Below are 17045 nucleotides of genomic sequence, written 5' to 3' on the forward strand. Positions count from 1 at the left end.
ACACAGGGGGCTAACACCTTCAACATATTGTCTAGCTAACACCAATTGTTACAGTTAACCTGAGCATGCAACTTTAAAAAAAAAGTTTTGTGATTTACACATGAAAGAAGTGAAACTATCATGGTATTCGAACAGATGAAAGAATCAATAGACAATCAAGGTATTTTTCAATTTATAATTTCAGTTACATCACATTATAAATTTTTGCTATAAATTCTGTGCCTTACAATTGTGTCCTCCACAACCACCTGATGAAGGAGCGGCGCTCCGAAAGCTAGTGCTTCCAATTAAATCTGTAGGACTATAACCTGGTGTTGTGTGATTTTTAACTTTATACACCCCAGTCCAACACCGGCATCTCCAAATCATAAAACAAATACATTATCCTCAATTGCAAATTTGTGATTTCTTATCTGCTTCCTGTTTCATTGTATGTTGTGATACTTTTAAATGCTGTCTCACCAACTCTCCAGCTCTATTTAATTGTTCTCTAAAATTTGACACATAGTCCAAATAGGTGGTCTCTGAATTCTGACTTATTATTTCTCCTTAATCAATTTTAACGGTCCTCTTACTTCATGGCTAAAAATTAATTTAAATGGACTGAATTTAGTCGATCCATTCGGTGCATCTCTGATCGCAAACAGTACAAACGGAACTCCCTTATCCCAATCATCTGGATAATCCTGACCGTAAGACCTCAACATGGTCTTCAGTGTTCGATGCCATCTCTCTAGCGCTCCCTGAGATTCTGAATGGTACGCAGTAGATTTGAATTGCTTTATTCCCAAGTTATCCATAAACTTGAATAGTTTGGATGTGATTTGATTCTTGATCTGACTGGATCTCTGTTGGTAGTCTGTATCTAATAAAAAATGTAAGTAATTCTTCTCCAACCCTTTTAGCTGTGATATTGCATAATGGGAATGCCTCTGAAATCTAGTCGACACATTCATTATTGTTAATAAATACCTATTCCCAGTTTTTGTTTGAGGTAGGGCACCTACACAGTCAAGACTCTTGTGAAAAGTTTACTAAATGCTGGAATAGGTATAAAAGGTGAAGGTTTTATTACTGCCTGTGGTTTTCCCATTAGCTGACATGTATGAAACATCTGGCAAAATTTAACTACATCCTTGTGTAGTCCAGGCCAGTAAAAATGCCTTTGCATTTTAGCCTGTGTTTTCCTCACTTATAAATGACCTTCAAGTGGTAGCTCATGTGCCACTCGCATCACCTCCTTTCTACACCCTACTGGCAAAGCAAGTTGATGAACTTCTGCCTATTTCTCATCCACTTGAATGATGGTCTCCATTTCCTCATTAAGACATCATTTGTTAAGTAATAATACAAAGGGATGCACTCACTCTCATTCTCTATATATGCCTTTTGATACAACTGCTTTAACTTCTCATCTTTTTGCTGTAACTCAATCAGCTCAGCAGAACTAAAGATACTTGCATGTTTACCTAGTTGCTCCTGCTCTGTCCCACTTATCTGATCAAAAAAATTCTCGGACAAAGCTATGTCAGCTTCCTTATCTGTGCTTTTTGATCTCTCCTGCTTCACCTTGTGCCTCTGTGATCTTGTGATCACACAATCTGGAAAAATTGCTGGACAAACATCTTTCATTTCTTCAGTTGCCTGCGTCTCCATTGGTTTTTCAACTAGAGTAGGCAGCATGCCTACCGGTGAATCAGCTATATCATTTACAAGGACAAATTGTATTCCTGGAGCTGAGAGTTTGTCTAGTACTCCTACCACAAATTCTCCACTCCTCTCTGGACTTTCTGACCTCATTTTACATAACTGAGTACTTTTTGTCTCACCATGAATTCCTGTTATGAGTACCTTTTCTGGCAATAGTCCTTCGAGTACATATCTCCTCATCCTTCAGCATCACAGACTGAGAGGATCCTGTGTCCCTTAATATTGTAACCTCTTTATCTGCTATTCCTGGCCTATGTGAATAAACTTTACCCTTGCATGTATATTTTTTAAGCAGGTCTGGCACTTACTCCTTAATCAACCTCTGATCATCTTGTACACTCTGAGGCAATTGTCTAACTTCCCTTGTGCTTTTTGTTACTACTCTAACAAAACTCCCAGGCTTGTCCAGATTTCCTATATCTGGCTTTCTCCAAGCCCACCAACACTGTGATTTTGTGTGGCCCACTTTATTACAATGAAAACACTGGAGCTTTTTAACTTCTTTGTCCCCCTCGAGGGTTTCTTTTTTACCCTGTGGTAAGTTATCCTTATGATCTTCACTGAGATCTATCTTTCCCTTTCCACGTGAGGACGCCTCTTTGCCCCAGTTTCTATCCCTCATGGATTGAAATTGATTCTGGAAGCCACACCAAGTTTTATGGACCAGCTCATGATCAGCAGCCACTTCAGCTGCTAACCTTGCTGTTTTAACTCTGTGCTCTTTCACATGAGTTCATACTACTTCAGGTAGTGAATTTTTGAATTCCTCCAAAATAATTACCTCACTAAGGGCATCACAGGTTTGACTCTGTTTGATCGTTTCGAACTCAATGTAGGTTTGGCCTGGGTTCCTCTTTAGATTCCTGAGACATTGTCTATAGAGTTCTGGTACAAGCTCATATGCACTTAAAATGGCTTTTTTCACTTCCTCACACTCCCAGATACCTCCTCTGATAATGATGTGAATACCTCACTAGCCCTACCTCCAAGTTTTGTTTGGATCAACAAAATCAACATTGTCACTGGCCACTGCATTTGTTTAGCTACCTTTTCAAATGAGATGAAAAAGGCCTCCACATCCTTCTCATCGAATTTAGGCAATGCTAGAACATACTTAAACAGTTTCTCACTAGGGTCCTGAATACCAGGGGCTTGCTCCTCCTCACTCTCCCTCATTAAAGTTACCTTCAGCCTTTATCTCCAGCCTTTTAAGGCTGACTTTCCTTTTTAAGTGTCAGTTTCTGAAGTTCAAACACACACTTTTTCTCTCTCTTCTGCTGCTCTCTCTTTCTCTTCTGTTGCTCTTTTTCCCTCTCTTCTGCTTTCTCTTTTTCCCATCTTCTGATTTTAATCATAACTCAAACTGTTTCATTTCTGTTGCCCTTTCCTGATCTCTTGCCTCTAACTCAAGCTGCTTGATTTCCAATTGAATTCTTTCTATCTCTACAGATTCTTATGGTTTCTCCAGCAAGTTTAAATACTGAGCTACTGCTGCAATGATCTCTCCTTTCCTCACAGAAGCAGGCAGCTCTAATTGCAGCGTGTCCACTAATTCCTGCAGCTTGGTCTTATTCACATTTTGCAAACCTTCCAAGGTCAACGCCTCCACTTCCAGAAAATGTTTGGTGACTGAAAGAGCTATTACTATCCCAAGCTTTGTCTACCCAACCAAAGCAACACCCAAAATACAGACACTAGCAACTATCATTCGCTGTTTGAAATCCTGCAAAGCGCCCCCAATCTGTTATGGACTAGGCCAGACCATTGAAAACATTCTTAAGCAGGCGGCCCAGACCATAACTTTGCAATTTGTTTCGGTGAGTGTACTGTGAAAATTACCTGGAGTAAGTTAGCTACGTTGACTACCAGGTTTTAAAATAGACAAAAATGTATTCACAAATTTACACTATGAAACACAAAGAATCCCTACAGAACTCATTCTATCCAAACTAGACTTAATTATGCAGTTCTGAATGCACACAACAGTCCTAATAAGCAAACCTCCTTAAAAAAACAGTAAAAATGGAACAAATGCTTACAGGTTGACATTAGAAGGGCAGAAGGAGAGAGTTTTTGCAGCCTGTTCACACAGTCCACAGCTGAACTCCTAACTAGTTCTGGACTGAACTGCTCAGCTAGAGAGCTGACCACTCTTCTTTCATTGTACAGGTCACTTCTAAAACATGACCACTTTGGTCTGAAGTCTCATGTGTTTACATATAAACAAAAAAGCCTCTCAATACCCATTAGTCTCTGTATGAAGCTTAGTCACCTCTGAGCCGGGAGCTGGTTTATGACCCCTCTGAGAAAAACCAAGGACACAGTATCCTTGAGAAAAGGAACAGCTTTTCGAAAAAAGGGACTAGCTTTGTGACATCCAACATTCCCTACACCTACCAGTCTTTCCTTTCAGCCTAACAGGAACATACTGTCTTTGGATCTCGTCATCCCATTTCTGAAGGCTTCCCATTTTCCAGCCGTCTGTCTGCGAACGTCTGCCCCCAATCAGCTTTTGAAAATTCCCGCCTAATACCATCAAAATTATCCATCCTCCAATTTAGAACGTCAACTTTTAGATCTGGTCTCTCCTTTTCCATCACTATTTTAAAACTAATAGAATTATGGTGGCTGGCCCACTGACACCTCAGTTACTTGCCCTGCCTTATTTCCCAAGAGTAGGTCAAGTTTTGTCTCTCAGTATCCTGTAAGTTTCAATCAGATCCTTCATTACCCTTCTAAAATCCATCAAGTACAGACCCAGAGACCTCAACTGCTCCCCATATGACAAGCCCTTCATCCCCAGGATCATTCTTGTAAACCTCCTCTGGACACCCTCTGAAGCAAGTTCATACTTGCTTTGATATAGGGCCCAAACTGCTCTGATTATTCCAAATACAGTCTGAGTACAGCCATATACAGACTTAGCACTACATTTCTGCTTTTGTATTCTAACCGTCTTGAAACGAATGCTAACAGTGCATTTACCTTTCCAACTACCAACTGAAAGTGCATGTGTTAACCTGAAGAGAATCTGAACTAGGACTTCTAATTCCCTTTGTGCTTCAGATTTCCAAAGCCTCTCCCAATTTAAAAAAATAGTCTATGCCTCTATTCTTTCTACTAAAATACAAAGCCTCACGTTTTCCCATTTTGTATTCTATCTGCCACTTCTTTCCCACTCTCCTAGCCTATCCAAGTTCTTCTGCAGCCTCCCTGCTTCCTCAACATGACCTGCCCCTCCACCAATCTTTGTGTCATCTGCAAACTTAGCAACAATGCCCTCAGTTCCTTTGTCAAGATAGCTAATATATAATGTAAATATTTCTGGTCCTAACCTGTAGAACTCCACTAGTCACTGGCTGCCATCCTGAAAAAGACCCCTTTAGCCATATTATCTGCCTTCTGCCAATCAGTCAACCCTCTGTCCATGCCAGTACCATGCCTCAAACATCATGGGCTCTTAACTTATTCAGCAGCCTCTTATGCAGCACCTTGTCAAAGGTCTTCTGGAAATCCAAATAGATCACATCCACTGGCTCTCTCTTGTCTGATTTGCTTGTTACCTCCTTCAGGCATGACTATCCCTTCTCGAAGCCGTGCTGACTTACCCTATTTTATCTTGTACTATTGGTCAGTGCATTGAGTATAGGAGTTGGAATGTCATGTTGCAACTGTACAGGCATTGGTTAGGCCACCTTTGGAATACTGCATTCAATTCTGGTCTCTCTGCTTTAGCAAATACCTTGTTAAACATGAAAGGATGCAGAAAAGATTTACAAGAATGTTGCCAGTGTTGGAGGGTATGGGCTACAGGGAGAGACTGAATAGACTGGGACTATTTTCCCTGGAGTATTGGAGGCTGTGGGGTGACCTAGCAGCATGCTACTGTGCAGGGGAACCTGAGTGTCCTTGTGCATGAGTCACAAAATGTTGGTTTGAATGTGCAGCATGTAATTAAGGTGGCAAATTGAAGACCGTCCTCATTGCTAGTGGAATGGAGCTTACAAATAGAGAGGTTGTGCACCAACTATTTAGGCTTCTGGTAAGGGCACATTTGAAGTACAGTTTTGATCTCCTTATTTGAGAAAGGATATATTTGCAGGGTGGCAGAGGAGGTCCACTGGGTTGATTCCGTAATTGAGAGACAATAGATAATAGATAGACAATAGACAATAGGTGCAGGAGTAGGCCATTCTACCCTTAGAGCCTACACCACCATTCGATATAATCATGGCTGATCATCCTTAATCAGTATCCTGTTCCTGCCTTATCTCCATAACCCTTGATTCCACTATCCTTGAGCGCTCTGCCCAATTCTTTCTTAAATGAATCCAGAGCCTGGGCCTCCACTGCCCTCTGGGGGAGAGCATTCCACACAGCCACCATTCTCTGGGTGAAGAAGTTTCTCCTCATCTCTGTCCTAAATGGTCTACCCCATATTTTTAAGCTGTGTCCTCTGGTTCGCACTCACCCATCAGCTGAAACATGTTTCCTGCCTCCAGAGTGTCCAACCCTTTAATAATCTTATATGTCTCAATCATATCCCCTCTCAGTCTTCTAAACTCAAGGGTATACAAGCTGAAAATGTGTTTCTGGAAAAGTGCAGCAGATCAGGCAGCATCCAAGGAGCAGGAGAATCGACATTTCAGGTATGAGCCCTTCTTCAGGAATGAGGAAAGTGTGCCAAGCAGGCTAAGATAAAAGGTAGGGAGGAGGGACTTGGGGGAGGGGCCCAAACGTTGATTCTCCTGCTCCTTGGATGCCGTCTGACCTGCTGCGCTTTTCCAGCAACACATTTTCAGCTCTGATCTCCAGCATCTGCAGTCCTCACTTTCTCCTCAAGGGTATACAAGCCCAGTCGCTCCAGTCTTTCAGCGTAAGGTAGTCCCGCCATTCCAGGAATTGACCTTGTGAACCTACGCTGCACTCCCTCAATAGCCAGAATGTCCTTCCTCAAATTTGGAGACCAGAACTGCACACAGTACTCCAGGTGTGGTCTCACCAGGGCCCTGTACAGCTGCAGAAGAGCCTCTTTGCTTCTATACTCAATCCCTCTTGTTATGAAGGCCAGCACACTATTAGCCTTCTTCACTACCTGCTATACCTGCATGCTTACCTTCATTGACTGGTGTACAAGAACACCCAGATCTCTTTGTACTGCCCCTTTACCTAAATTAATTCCATTTAGGTAGTAATCTGCCTTCCTGTTCTTGCCAACAAAGTGGATCCACATTATAACACATTATATCCACATTAAACTGCATCTGCCATGCATCTGACCACTCACCTAACCTATCCAGGTCACCCTGTAATCTCCTAACATCCTCCTCACATTTCACCCTGCCACTCAGCTTAGTATCATCAGCAAATTTGCTAATGTTATTACTAATACCATCTTCTATATCATTAACATATATTGTAAAAAGCTGCGGTCCCAGCACTGATTCCTGCGCTACCCCGCTGGTCACTGCCTGCCATTCCGAAATAGAGCCGTTTATCACTACTCTTTGTTTCCTATCAGCCAACCAACTTTCAATCCAAGTTAGTACTTTGCCCCCAATGCCATGCGCCCTAATTTTGCTCACTAACCTCCTATGTGGGACTTTATCAAAAGCTTTCTGAAAGTCCAGGTACACTACATCTACTGGATCTCCCTCATCCATCTTCAGAGTTACATCCTCAAAAAATTCCAGAAGATTAGTCGAGCATGATTTCCCCTTCATAAATCCATGCTGACTCTGACCTGTCCTGTTACTACTATCCAGGTGTGTCGTAATTTCATCCTTTATAATAGACTCCAGCATCTTTCCCACCACTGAGGTCAGACTGACTGGCCTATAATTTCCTGCTTTCTCTCTCCCACCTTTCTTAAAAAGTGGGACATCATTAGCCACCCTCCAATCCGCAGGAACTGATCCCGAATCTATCGAACTCTGGAAAATACTCACCAACGCATCCACGATTTCTCGAGCCACCTCCTTCAGTACCATCAGGCCCCGGGGACTTATCAACCTTCAGACCTAACAGTCTCTCCAACACCAATTCCTGGCAAATATAAATTCCCTTAAGTTCAGGTCCTTCAGCCACTGTTACCTCAGGGAGATTGCTTGTGTCTTCCCCAGTGAACACAGATCTGAAGTACCAATTAATTTTTCTGCCATTTCTTTGTTCCCCTGTTTCTGTCTTCAAGAGCCCAATTTTAGTCTTAACCATTTTTTTGCCTTTCACATACCTAAAAAAGCTTTTACTATCCTCCTTTATATTTTTGGCCAGTTTACCTTCGTACCTCATTTTTTCTCTGCATATTTCCTTCTTCGTAATCCTCTGTTGTTCTTTAAAAGCTTCCCAGTCCTCCGTTTTCCCACTTACCTTTGCCATGTTGTACTTTTTCTCTTTTAACTTTAAATGTTTCTTAACTTCCCTCGTCAGCCATGGCCACCCATACCTCCTCCTAGGATCTTTCTTCCTTTTTGGAATGAACTGATCCAGCATCTTCTGCATTATACATAGAAATATCTGCCATTGTTCCTCCACTGTCATCCCTGCTAAGGTATTGCACCATTGAACTTTGGCCAGCTCCTCCCTCATAGCTCCATAGTTCCCTTTATTCAACAGAAATATTGTCACTTCCGATTGTACCCTTTCCCTCTCAAATTGCAGATTGAAGCTTATTGTATTATGGTCACTACTTCCCAATTGACTTACCGGGAGAGATTGAGGAGACTGGGACTGTGCTTATTGAAATTTAGAAGAATGAGGGGTGATCTTATAGAAACACATAATTATGAAGGGAATAGATAAGATCGAAGCAGTAAGGTTGTTTCCACTGGTGGGTGAAACTAGGGTTCAGGAGTGTAGTCTCAACATAAGGGGGAGCAGATTCAGGATTGAGTTGAGAGGAACTTCTTCACCAAAAGTGTTGTGAATTCGTGGAATTCCCTCCCCAGAGAAGCAGTTGAGGCTACCTTGTTGAATTTTTTAAGGCAAAGGTAGATAGATTTTTGAATAGTAAAGAAATTAAATGTTATTGTGAGCAGGTAGGTGAATGTCGCAGAGTCCACAAAAAGATCAGCCATGATCTTATGGAATGGTAAAGCAGGTTTGATGGGCCAGGTGGTCTACTCATGCTCCCATTTCTTATGTTCTTAAGAAGGTTTATAAAATCATGAGTGGCATGGATAGGTAAATAGCTAAGGCCTTTCTCCCAAGGGAGAGCAGTCTAAAACTAGAAGGCTTAGATTGAAGGTGAGGGGGGGGGAAAGATTTAAATGTGACCTCAGGGGCAACTTATTCATGCAGAGAGTGGTATTAAGTATGGAATGAGCTGCCAGAGAGGAAGTGGTGGAGGCTGGTACAATTATAACATTTAAAAGGCATCCATATGGCTATTTGAATAGGAAGGGGTTTGAGGAATATGGAACAAATACTGGGAAATGAGACTAAATTAATTTTGGATATCTGGTCAGCATGAACAAATTGGACCAAAGGGTCTGTTTCCATGCTGGACAACTCTGTGGTCCAGGTGTTTTAACCATCTTCAAACCTTTCAGCTTCCTTAGAGATGGCCACTACTCATCTCTACCCCTTCAAGATGAAGTACTGGTATTTACTGGTGTCTTCCATTATGAAAAATTATGCAAATTTTCCTGATTACTGTTTAGATAGCTAACAAAAGCTCTTGCAATCTTCTTTTATATTACTAGCTAGCTCACTCATATTTCATATTCCCCACTATTCCTTTTTTAGTTATGCTCTGCTGGTTTTTAAAGATTCCCCAATCCTCTGGCTACCTACTGATCTACTTGCTCATCTATCCTGCACCTCAGCTAATAGGTCTTCTTAAGTACCTTGCCTAACTGCTTTGCTACCTTCAGAGATCTGTGGGTATGCACACCAAGATAATTCACCGTGTGGTCCCTGCCTTGTGTAATGTCTCACACTTTTGTGGATTGAATACCATTTATCATTGTTCTGCCCAACTGACCAATCTATCAATATCGTCCTGCACATAATGCCTATCTTCCTCACTATCGACCATCCCACCAATTTTCATGTCACCCTCATACCCTCTACAATTAAGTCCAAGTAACTAATGGACACTACAAACAGAAGGGATACAGCACAAAGGCCTGCAGAATTCCACTGGAAACAGACTTCTTGTCACAGAAATCTCTCTCCATCATCGTCCACTACTCTTGCCTCTCAGCCAGTTTTGGCCAACATGCCAGTTCACTTTGGATACCATAGGCACTTATCTTATTAACTGGTTTGCCATGATAGACCAGATCACGTCAAATACATCAAATGCATTACCCACATCAACAGCCCTTGTTATCTCCTCAAATAATTTAATCAAATTTATAAAGTTTGACTTTGCCTTAACAAATGCTTGATGACTATCCACACTTCTCCAAGTGCAGATGTATTCTGTTACTCAGTTCTTTTTTCAAGTAACTTCCCCAGTACTAAATTTATACTTACTGTCCTATAATTTCTTGGGTTGTCCCTCCCTTCAATTTTTAATAATGGGACATCATTAGAAGTCCTCCAGTTCTCTGGCACCTCACCTGTGGTCAGAGAGGATTTGAAAATTACTGCCAGGACCCCTGATATTTCTTCCTTTACCTCTCTCAACAGCTTGAGCTATATCTCATCCAGGTCTTCCCTTGGTGTTTTGCACATTGCCCTCTCAACGCAAAACACCACGCTCATATTACTGCTGTCTTGCCATGCCATTTAGTGGAAACACAAAACCAAAAAACTTGTCATAATTGTCAGCAGGCCTCCATCAGAGAAATAGCTTGTGTTCACAGGTTCCCAGACAGTAAGTTAAAAGCATCCTCTAATAGTAGTCCAGGCCTCATTAGAGTGTCAGAATCAGGATCAGCTTCCCCAGGAGCCAAGTGATGAGCAGCACACCACCCATCTTGACTGTCTTTCTCCCCTAATGTGGGCTTTTTTCCTCATGGAATGACAGTGCGGCAGTATTACTGGAGATGCAACAGGGTGCCACACCAATTACTGGTGGTGCATGTGATGAGGTGTCCTGAATGAGTGAAGGGGTAGCACAGAGGACATACTGAGTGAGTAGTGTCATAGATTGGGTTGAGAGAGAGCAATTGGAAAGATGTTAAAGGGAATAGTGAGAGTGGTAGATAATGAATCTTGGTGGGAATGCAGTGGGAGAGATAGTAAGTATGACAAAGCAGAGACAAGATGGTTGAACATATACTAGAGGAGTGGGGGTCATTTACCTTCTTCCTACAATGCTGGGCATTCCTAAAACAGATGAGACTGTTTTACCACGCGTGACAGACTTGAACCAGGCTGGAAGGATCATGGCATGCTGTTGTTGGAGGGAGAAGGAAGTCCTGAGATAGCAGCATCCTGTCCAGCATAATCTTCAGGACCCAGCCTGTAAAGTGGGATGCCAGTTTCTCCTTCTGCCATGTCCAGGGCAAATGTCAGTAACTGTGCAAGGTGGCCCCGGACAAACAGTGCTTTACCAGGTGCACAGTGGACTTTTAAAGATGGCATAGGTGCCAGGGATGCCAGTTAATGCCAGAATATCCAAGGTGGCGAGTTATTTCTAGGAATGGCACATGGTAAGTTGGGGCTGAAGACAAATAAGAAAGAAACCATAGAAGCGTTGTAGGTAATTTGTGAGGCGAGTTTAGTTAGATGGTTTGTGGCATCAAGCCCTCCAAAAAACTTGACACAACTTGAACTTAGCCAGGAAAAGTACGATTCAGCCATAAGATGTGTTGATGATGCGCTGAAACTGTACTTCCAGCACTGAGTGCATACCACGCAACTGCTGCCATTTTGCACGTGGGCCCTACCTCATTGTAATGATTTCCAGAGATTAGGTATACTGTATAGTGCAGTCCTGTTAGATTGTGAATGAGTATGAGCGAGAAGGGGTTGCAGCCACATTCAGCATAGACTATGGCTGGCCCCATGAAAGTAGCTGAACAATTGGGGAAAAAAGCAACTATAATTTTAAAAAGCATGGAAAGCAGAGTGGCTAACACTGGTTTTGCTTCGCATCTAGAACTTTACAAACTACAAAACAAAAGGCAAATCCGTCAAAACATACATTTATAAAAAATTTATTGCTATGTCAACATCTACACCTCTCCCATACTCTCCACCTTCCAGTAAACATCCAACCTTACCTCTAGCCTTCTGCCAGACAGCCTTATGATTGTCGATTATACATTACTCATTTACCACACTATTTCTCAGTAGAAAATCCATTGAATTTTATCTTCTGTTATCTACTATACATAAAATGTTGGGTTGTCAGAACCTATTCAACCAACTTCTGTTATAAAATACATTCACCTTCTGTGAATTCAGTATTGGCTGGGTTTCCAGGAAAAAAAAACATCCACGAATGGCAGGACTTTAACTAATGTGATTTCTGCAATTTTGGAGAAGATTTGTAACTCAGGTTGTGGATCAGGTTGTAAATTTGCTTGCTGAGCTGGTAGATTTGTTCTCAGATGTTTCCTCACCATGCTAGGTAACATCATCAGTGAGAGTCTGGTGAAGCTTAAGTGTTCTGTCCCGCTTGCTATTTGTGTGTCTTGGTTTATTGTGGTACGTGATATCATTTTCGGTTCTGTTTCTGAGAGATCAGTAAATGGGATCCAAATCTATATTCATCTAAGGTTTACTAATGATATTACTTAATATGGTGACAAAACATCGGAGGACAAATCTACCAGCTCAGCCAGCAATTTTACAACGTAATGTAATTTCTGTTCATAAAATGCTAAACTCCGAATCAATGATAGGATAGACTCTGAATATGGTGTGAAGAAATTCAATTATTTTAGTTTGTATTATAACAAGAAGCGCTTTCGTATTTGTTGCTCAGATTGGTGTATTTTAAAGGAACAGCAACAGTGCATATATCAAGACATTCGTGGCAATGTAGTTTCTCTCCCGCCTTCTAAGTGGGAAAGGAGGAGCAAATTACTACAGATGCTGGAATCTGTACTGATAACAGAAAAATTGCTGGGTCAGGCAGCATCCCTGGAGCTAACTCTAGATGACTCTTCATCAGAGCTGACGTGACGTCCTGCCTCAAGTCAGTACATCTGACTAGGCGCACAGTTTGAATAAAGCTAATATGAAAATGTTTAAATTGGTTTTGTAGTTAATTATGACAATAAGGTTTCAATATTAATGTTACCAAATGCGACATAAATTATATAGTTCTGAGGAAAAGTCACAAAACGTTAACTCTGATTTCTCTTCACCGACGTTGCCAGATCTTTTCCAACAACTTCTTTGTTTCTAGTTTACAGTATCCACCGTTCTTTCGGTTTTTATTTAGAAATCATATAGTGTTCGGGAATGTTTCAAAGCCATTAAACGCTTGATTCCTTTCAGGTATACTGCAATAATGTAGCAAACAATATATAAAATGAGTAAAATAACCCAGAACTGCATCTGCGGGACTACGGGAACATTCATTTGAATACAATAATTCTTGAAGGGTTTGCTCACCGCTTTGTAAGTCCGCTTCTGTCCGGCGTGTTTTGCCGTCTTCGCAGTCTCCGTTCCTGTTTCCACGTGCATAGAATAAATGATGTCGAAAAAATCCTCCACCACAGCCACACGTTTCAGAGAGATGCTTTCTTTAGCTGTGACTCCATCTCCAGTCTGTGAAAGGACATTACAACATTCACCAGCAGTAATCATTTCAGAAATATCTTACACTGCACCACCATAGCTGGATGTGTGTATTCAGCTAGTTAGTAACAGTTATCACAAACCAAGCAGACACTCGTTTTACCGTTCAGATTGTGGTAACAACAGAAAATGCCAGAGAAACTCGACAGGTCTGGCAGCCACAGTAGCGGAAAAAGAGCTAACTTTTCTACTCGTGACTCAACTCTTCTCACGAACAACTTCTTGTACTTTCTGCTTTGTTTCGCATTTCCAGCATCCACAGTTTTGTTTTTTTTAAAATATCAAATGCAGATTGCAGCAAGACGGAGATAGAATGTACAAAGACTACATTGCAATCTAATTTGCGCCTTCAGTAAATTTCCATCGAAAGTAAAAACAAGATTTCTAAGTAAATAAAATTAAGGAGAATCCAAAAGGCTTTTACAAATATATTAAGGACAAAAGGGTAACTAGGGAGAGAATAGGGCCCCTCAAAGATCAGCAAGGCAGCTTTTGTGTGGAGCCACAGAAAATGGGAGATTACTAAATGAATATTTTGCATCAGTATTTACTGTGGAAAAGGATATGGAAGATATAGACTGGAGGGAAATAGATGGTGACATCTTGCAAAATGTCCAGATTACAGAGGATGAAGTGCTGGATGTCTTGAAATGGTTAAAGGTGGATAAATCCCAGGACCTGATCAGGTGTACCCGAGAACTCTGTGGGAAGCTAGAGAAGTGATTGCTGGGCCTCTTGCTTAGATATTTGTATCATTGATAGTCACAGGTGAGGTGCCGGAAGACTGGAAGTTGGCAAAAGTGTTGCCACTGTTTAAGAAGGGCGGTAAAGACAAGCCAGGGAACTATAGACTGGTGAGCCTGATGTTAGTGATGGGCAAGTTGTCAGAGGGAATCCTGAGGGACAGGATATACATATATTTGGAAAGGCAAAGACTGATTAGGGATAGTCAACATGGCTTTGTGTGTAGAAAATCATGTCTCACAAACTTGATTGAGTTTTTTGAAGTAACAAAGAAGATTGATGAGGGCAGAGCAGTAGATGTGATCTATATGGACTTCAGTTAGGCGTTCGACAAGGTTCCCCATGGGAGACTGATTAGCAAAGTTAGATCTCATGGAATACAGGGAGAACTAGCCATTTGGATACAGAATTGGCTCAAAGGTAGAAGACAGAGGGTGATGGTGGAGGGTTGTTTTTCAGACTGGAGGCCTGTGATCAGTGGAGTGCCACAAGGATCGCTGCTGGGTCCTCTACTTTTTGTCATTTACATAAATGATTTGGATGCGAGCATAAGAGGTACAGTTAGTAAGTTTGCAGATGACACCAAAATTGGAGGTGTAGTGGACAGCAAAGAGCGTTACCTCAGATTACAACAGGATCTGGACCAGATGAGCCAATGGGCTGAGAAGTGGCAGGTGGAGTTTAATTCAGATAAGTGCAAGGTGGAAAGCAAATCTTAGCAGGACTTATACACTTAATATTTGGGTCCTGGGGACTGTTGCTGAGCGGGGAGACCTTGGAGAGCAGGTTCATAGCTCCTTGAAAGTGGAGTTGCAGGTAGATAGGATAGTGAAGGCGGCGTTTGGTATGCTTTCCTTTATTGGTCAGAGTATTGAGTACAGGAGTTGGGAGGTCATGTTGCGGCTGTACAGGACATTGGTTAGGCCACTGTCGGAATACTGCTTGCAATTCTGGTCTCTTTCCTATCGGAAAGATGTTGTAAAACTTGAAAGGGTTCAGAAAAGATTTACAAGGATGTTGCCAGGGTAGGAGGATTTGAGCTTTTGGGAGAGCCTGAACAGGCTGGGGCTGTTTTCCCTGGAGCGTCGGAGGCTGAGGGGTGACCTTCTAGAGGTTTACAAAATTATGAGGGGCATGGATAGGATAAATAGACAAAGTGTTTTCCCTGGGGTCGGGGAGTCCAGAACTAGACGGCATAGGTTTATGGTGAGAGGGGAAAGATATAAAAGAGACCTAAGGGGCAACTTTTTCACACAGAGGGTGGTACGTGTATGGAATGAGCTGCCAGACGATGTGGTGGAGGCTGGTACAACTGCAACATTTAAGGAGATATTTGGATGGGTATATGAATAGGAAAGATTTGGAGGGACATGGGCCAGGTGCTGACAGGTAACTAGATTGGGTTGGGATATCTGGTCCGCATGGACGGTTTGGGCCGAAGGGTCTGTTTCCATGCTGTACGTCTCTATGACTTTACGACTCTACCTTGAGTACTGTTTATCTCATTGTGCAGCCATTTGGCACAGAGGATGTCTTCTAATTTGCTGTAACCATTTTCATTGGCCGAAATTTCAGGCGCGAACAGTAAATATTTAACTTCAAATCTATTAGAACCTCGAATACATTAATTCACGTTTAATTTTTAAATCATCACATTTTGTTTTCCGGTGCTACCTAAGCCACACATTAGTTGGCTAATGCATAACATAAATATACTATGTTGCCAACAACATAGAAGTTAATCACATCTCCAGCATGTGATTTACTCATTTTGTCTCCGAAATAATTGTAGCTATGTTGAGTTTCGTGCAGAGTATTTCAAATGTTTCATGTGATATGTATTTGATACAAGTTAAATATGATGGATCAATGGGAACAGAATTGAATTTTTTCATTATTTTAAATCATTTAAAAACATTTTGTTAATATGGACTGAAGGTAGATATATATTTTAGTGTGCTATTAATTCAAATTTAGCCTGAGTTTATGTAAATGACAATTTTCATATGTAAAATGTATCAGACTAAGAAATTGCAGGATTGCGAATTTAATGGCTCATCAATCACATCAGTCACTATTTTTCGCTTAAATAATTTCTAATTTATACCCCTCCCCAGCAGCTTCATGCTTAATTGTCGACCTTCAATTAATTACAGCCTTAAACAGCCTAACCGAACAATGTGTATGATACATTGTACTATACCATAAGTAGACATACATTTAAATAGCACCGTTCATGACCTAAATAGTTTTACAGTCAATCGAGTATGTTTGAAATATAGTCACCACTTTTATTTTTCAATCATATATTCAAATTGAGGAGAGAGGGAACCTTGGGGCCGCTGAATATGAGCATTCACAAAACTGACAGTAGTGTCCCTTTATAAGTACTGGTTTGCATCAATTGGCAACATTCTCTCTATCTAACTCAATGTTGTGGCTTCAAGCCCTACTCCAGGATTTGGCATTTCATCTGTACTGACACCCATGCTCAGTACCTACAGGATCTTGCATTTCCACTGGTGCTCTATTTTAGATGAGATCAAATCATGGCCTGCTTTTACCAATTCAGATCCCAAGGCATAATTCAAAAGAAAAGCAAGAACTATTCCTGGTGTTCTGATCAACAGCTGTGGATCAAACATTCATCTTATTGTTATTGATAAGGCAGTGGGGCACATTTACCTGCATATGATCAGTGCTATTATTTTCTTATGACTGTTAAAATTTTAATGACATCTTAAAATGCTTATTTTCTTAGAAGCAGAATTTATTGGTTCTGAGAAGTATTAGAACTTCAAGACAGACTATTAAAGTTACAAGCACAGAACTGCAAACTATAGTTTATAAAGTTATGTTATAGAACTCTGGTTTAGCTTCAACTG

The 17045-nt window shown here is 41.2% G+C and overlaps 1 protein-coding gene across 5 annotated transcripts in view; it reads right to left on the reverse strand.

The window, feature by feature from the left end:
* The window catches only part of nol4lb (nucleolar protein 4-like b), a 366154-nt gene that overhangs the window by 289299 nt on the left and 59810 nt on the right, over window positions 1-17045 (reverse strand). For all 5 annotated transcript variants that reach the window (XM_072556794.1, XM_072556795.1, XM_072556790.1 and 2 more), the window contains one exon: window positions 13231-13386. In XM_072556794.1, the coding sequence (XP_072412895.1) occupies window positions 13231-13386 (156 nt within the window). The remainder of the gene's footprint in view (window positions 1-13230; window positions 13387-17045) is intronic.

The sequence above is a fragment of the Chiloscyllium punctatum genome, chromosome 37 (genome assembly GCF_047496795.1).
Source record: "Chiloscyllium punctatum isolate Juve2018m chromosome 37, sChiPun1.3, whole genome shotgun sequence".
Classification (NCBI taxonomy): domain Eukaryota; kingdom Metazoa; phylum Chordata; class Chondrichthyes; order Orectolobiformes; family Hemiscylliidae; genus Chiloscyllium; species Chiloscyllium punctatum.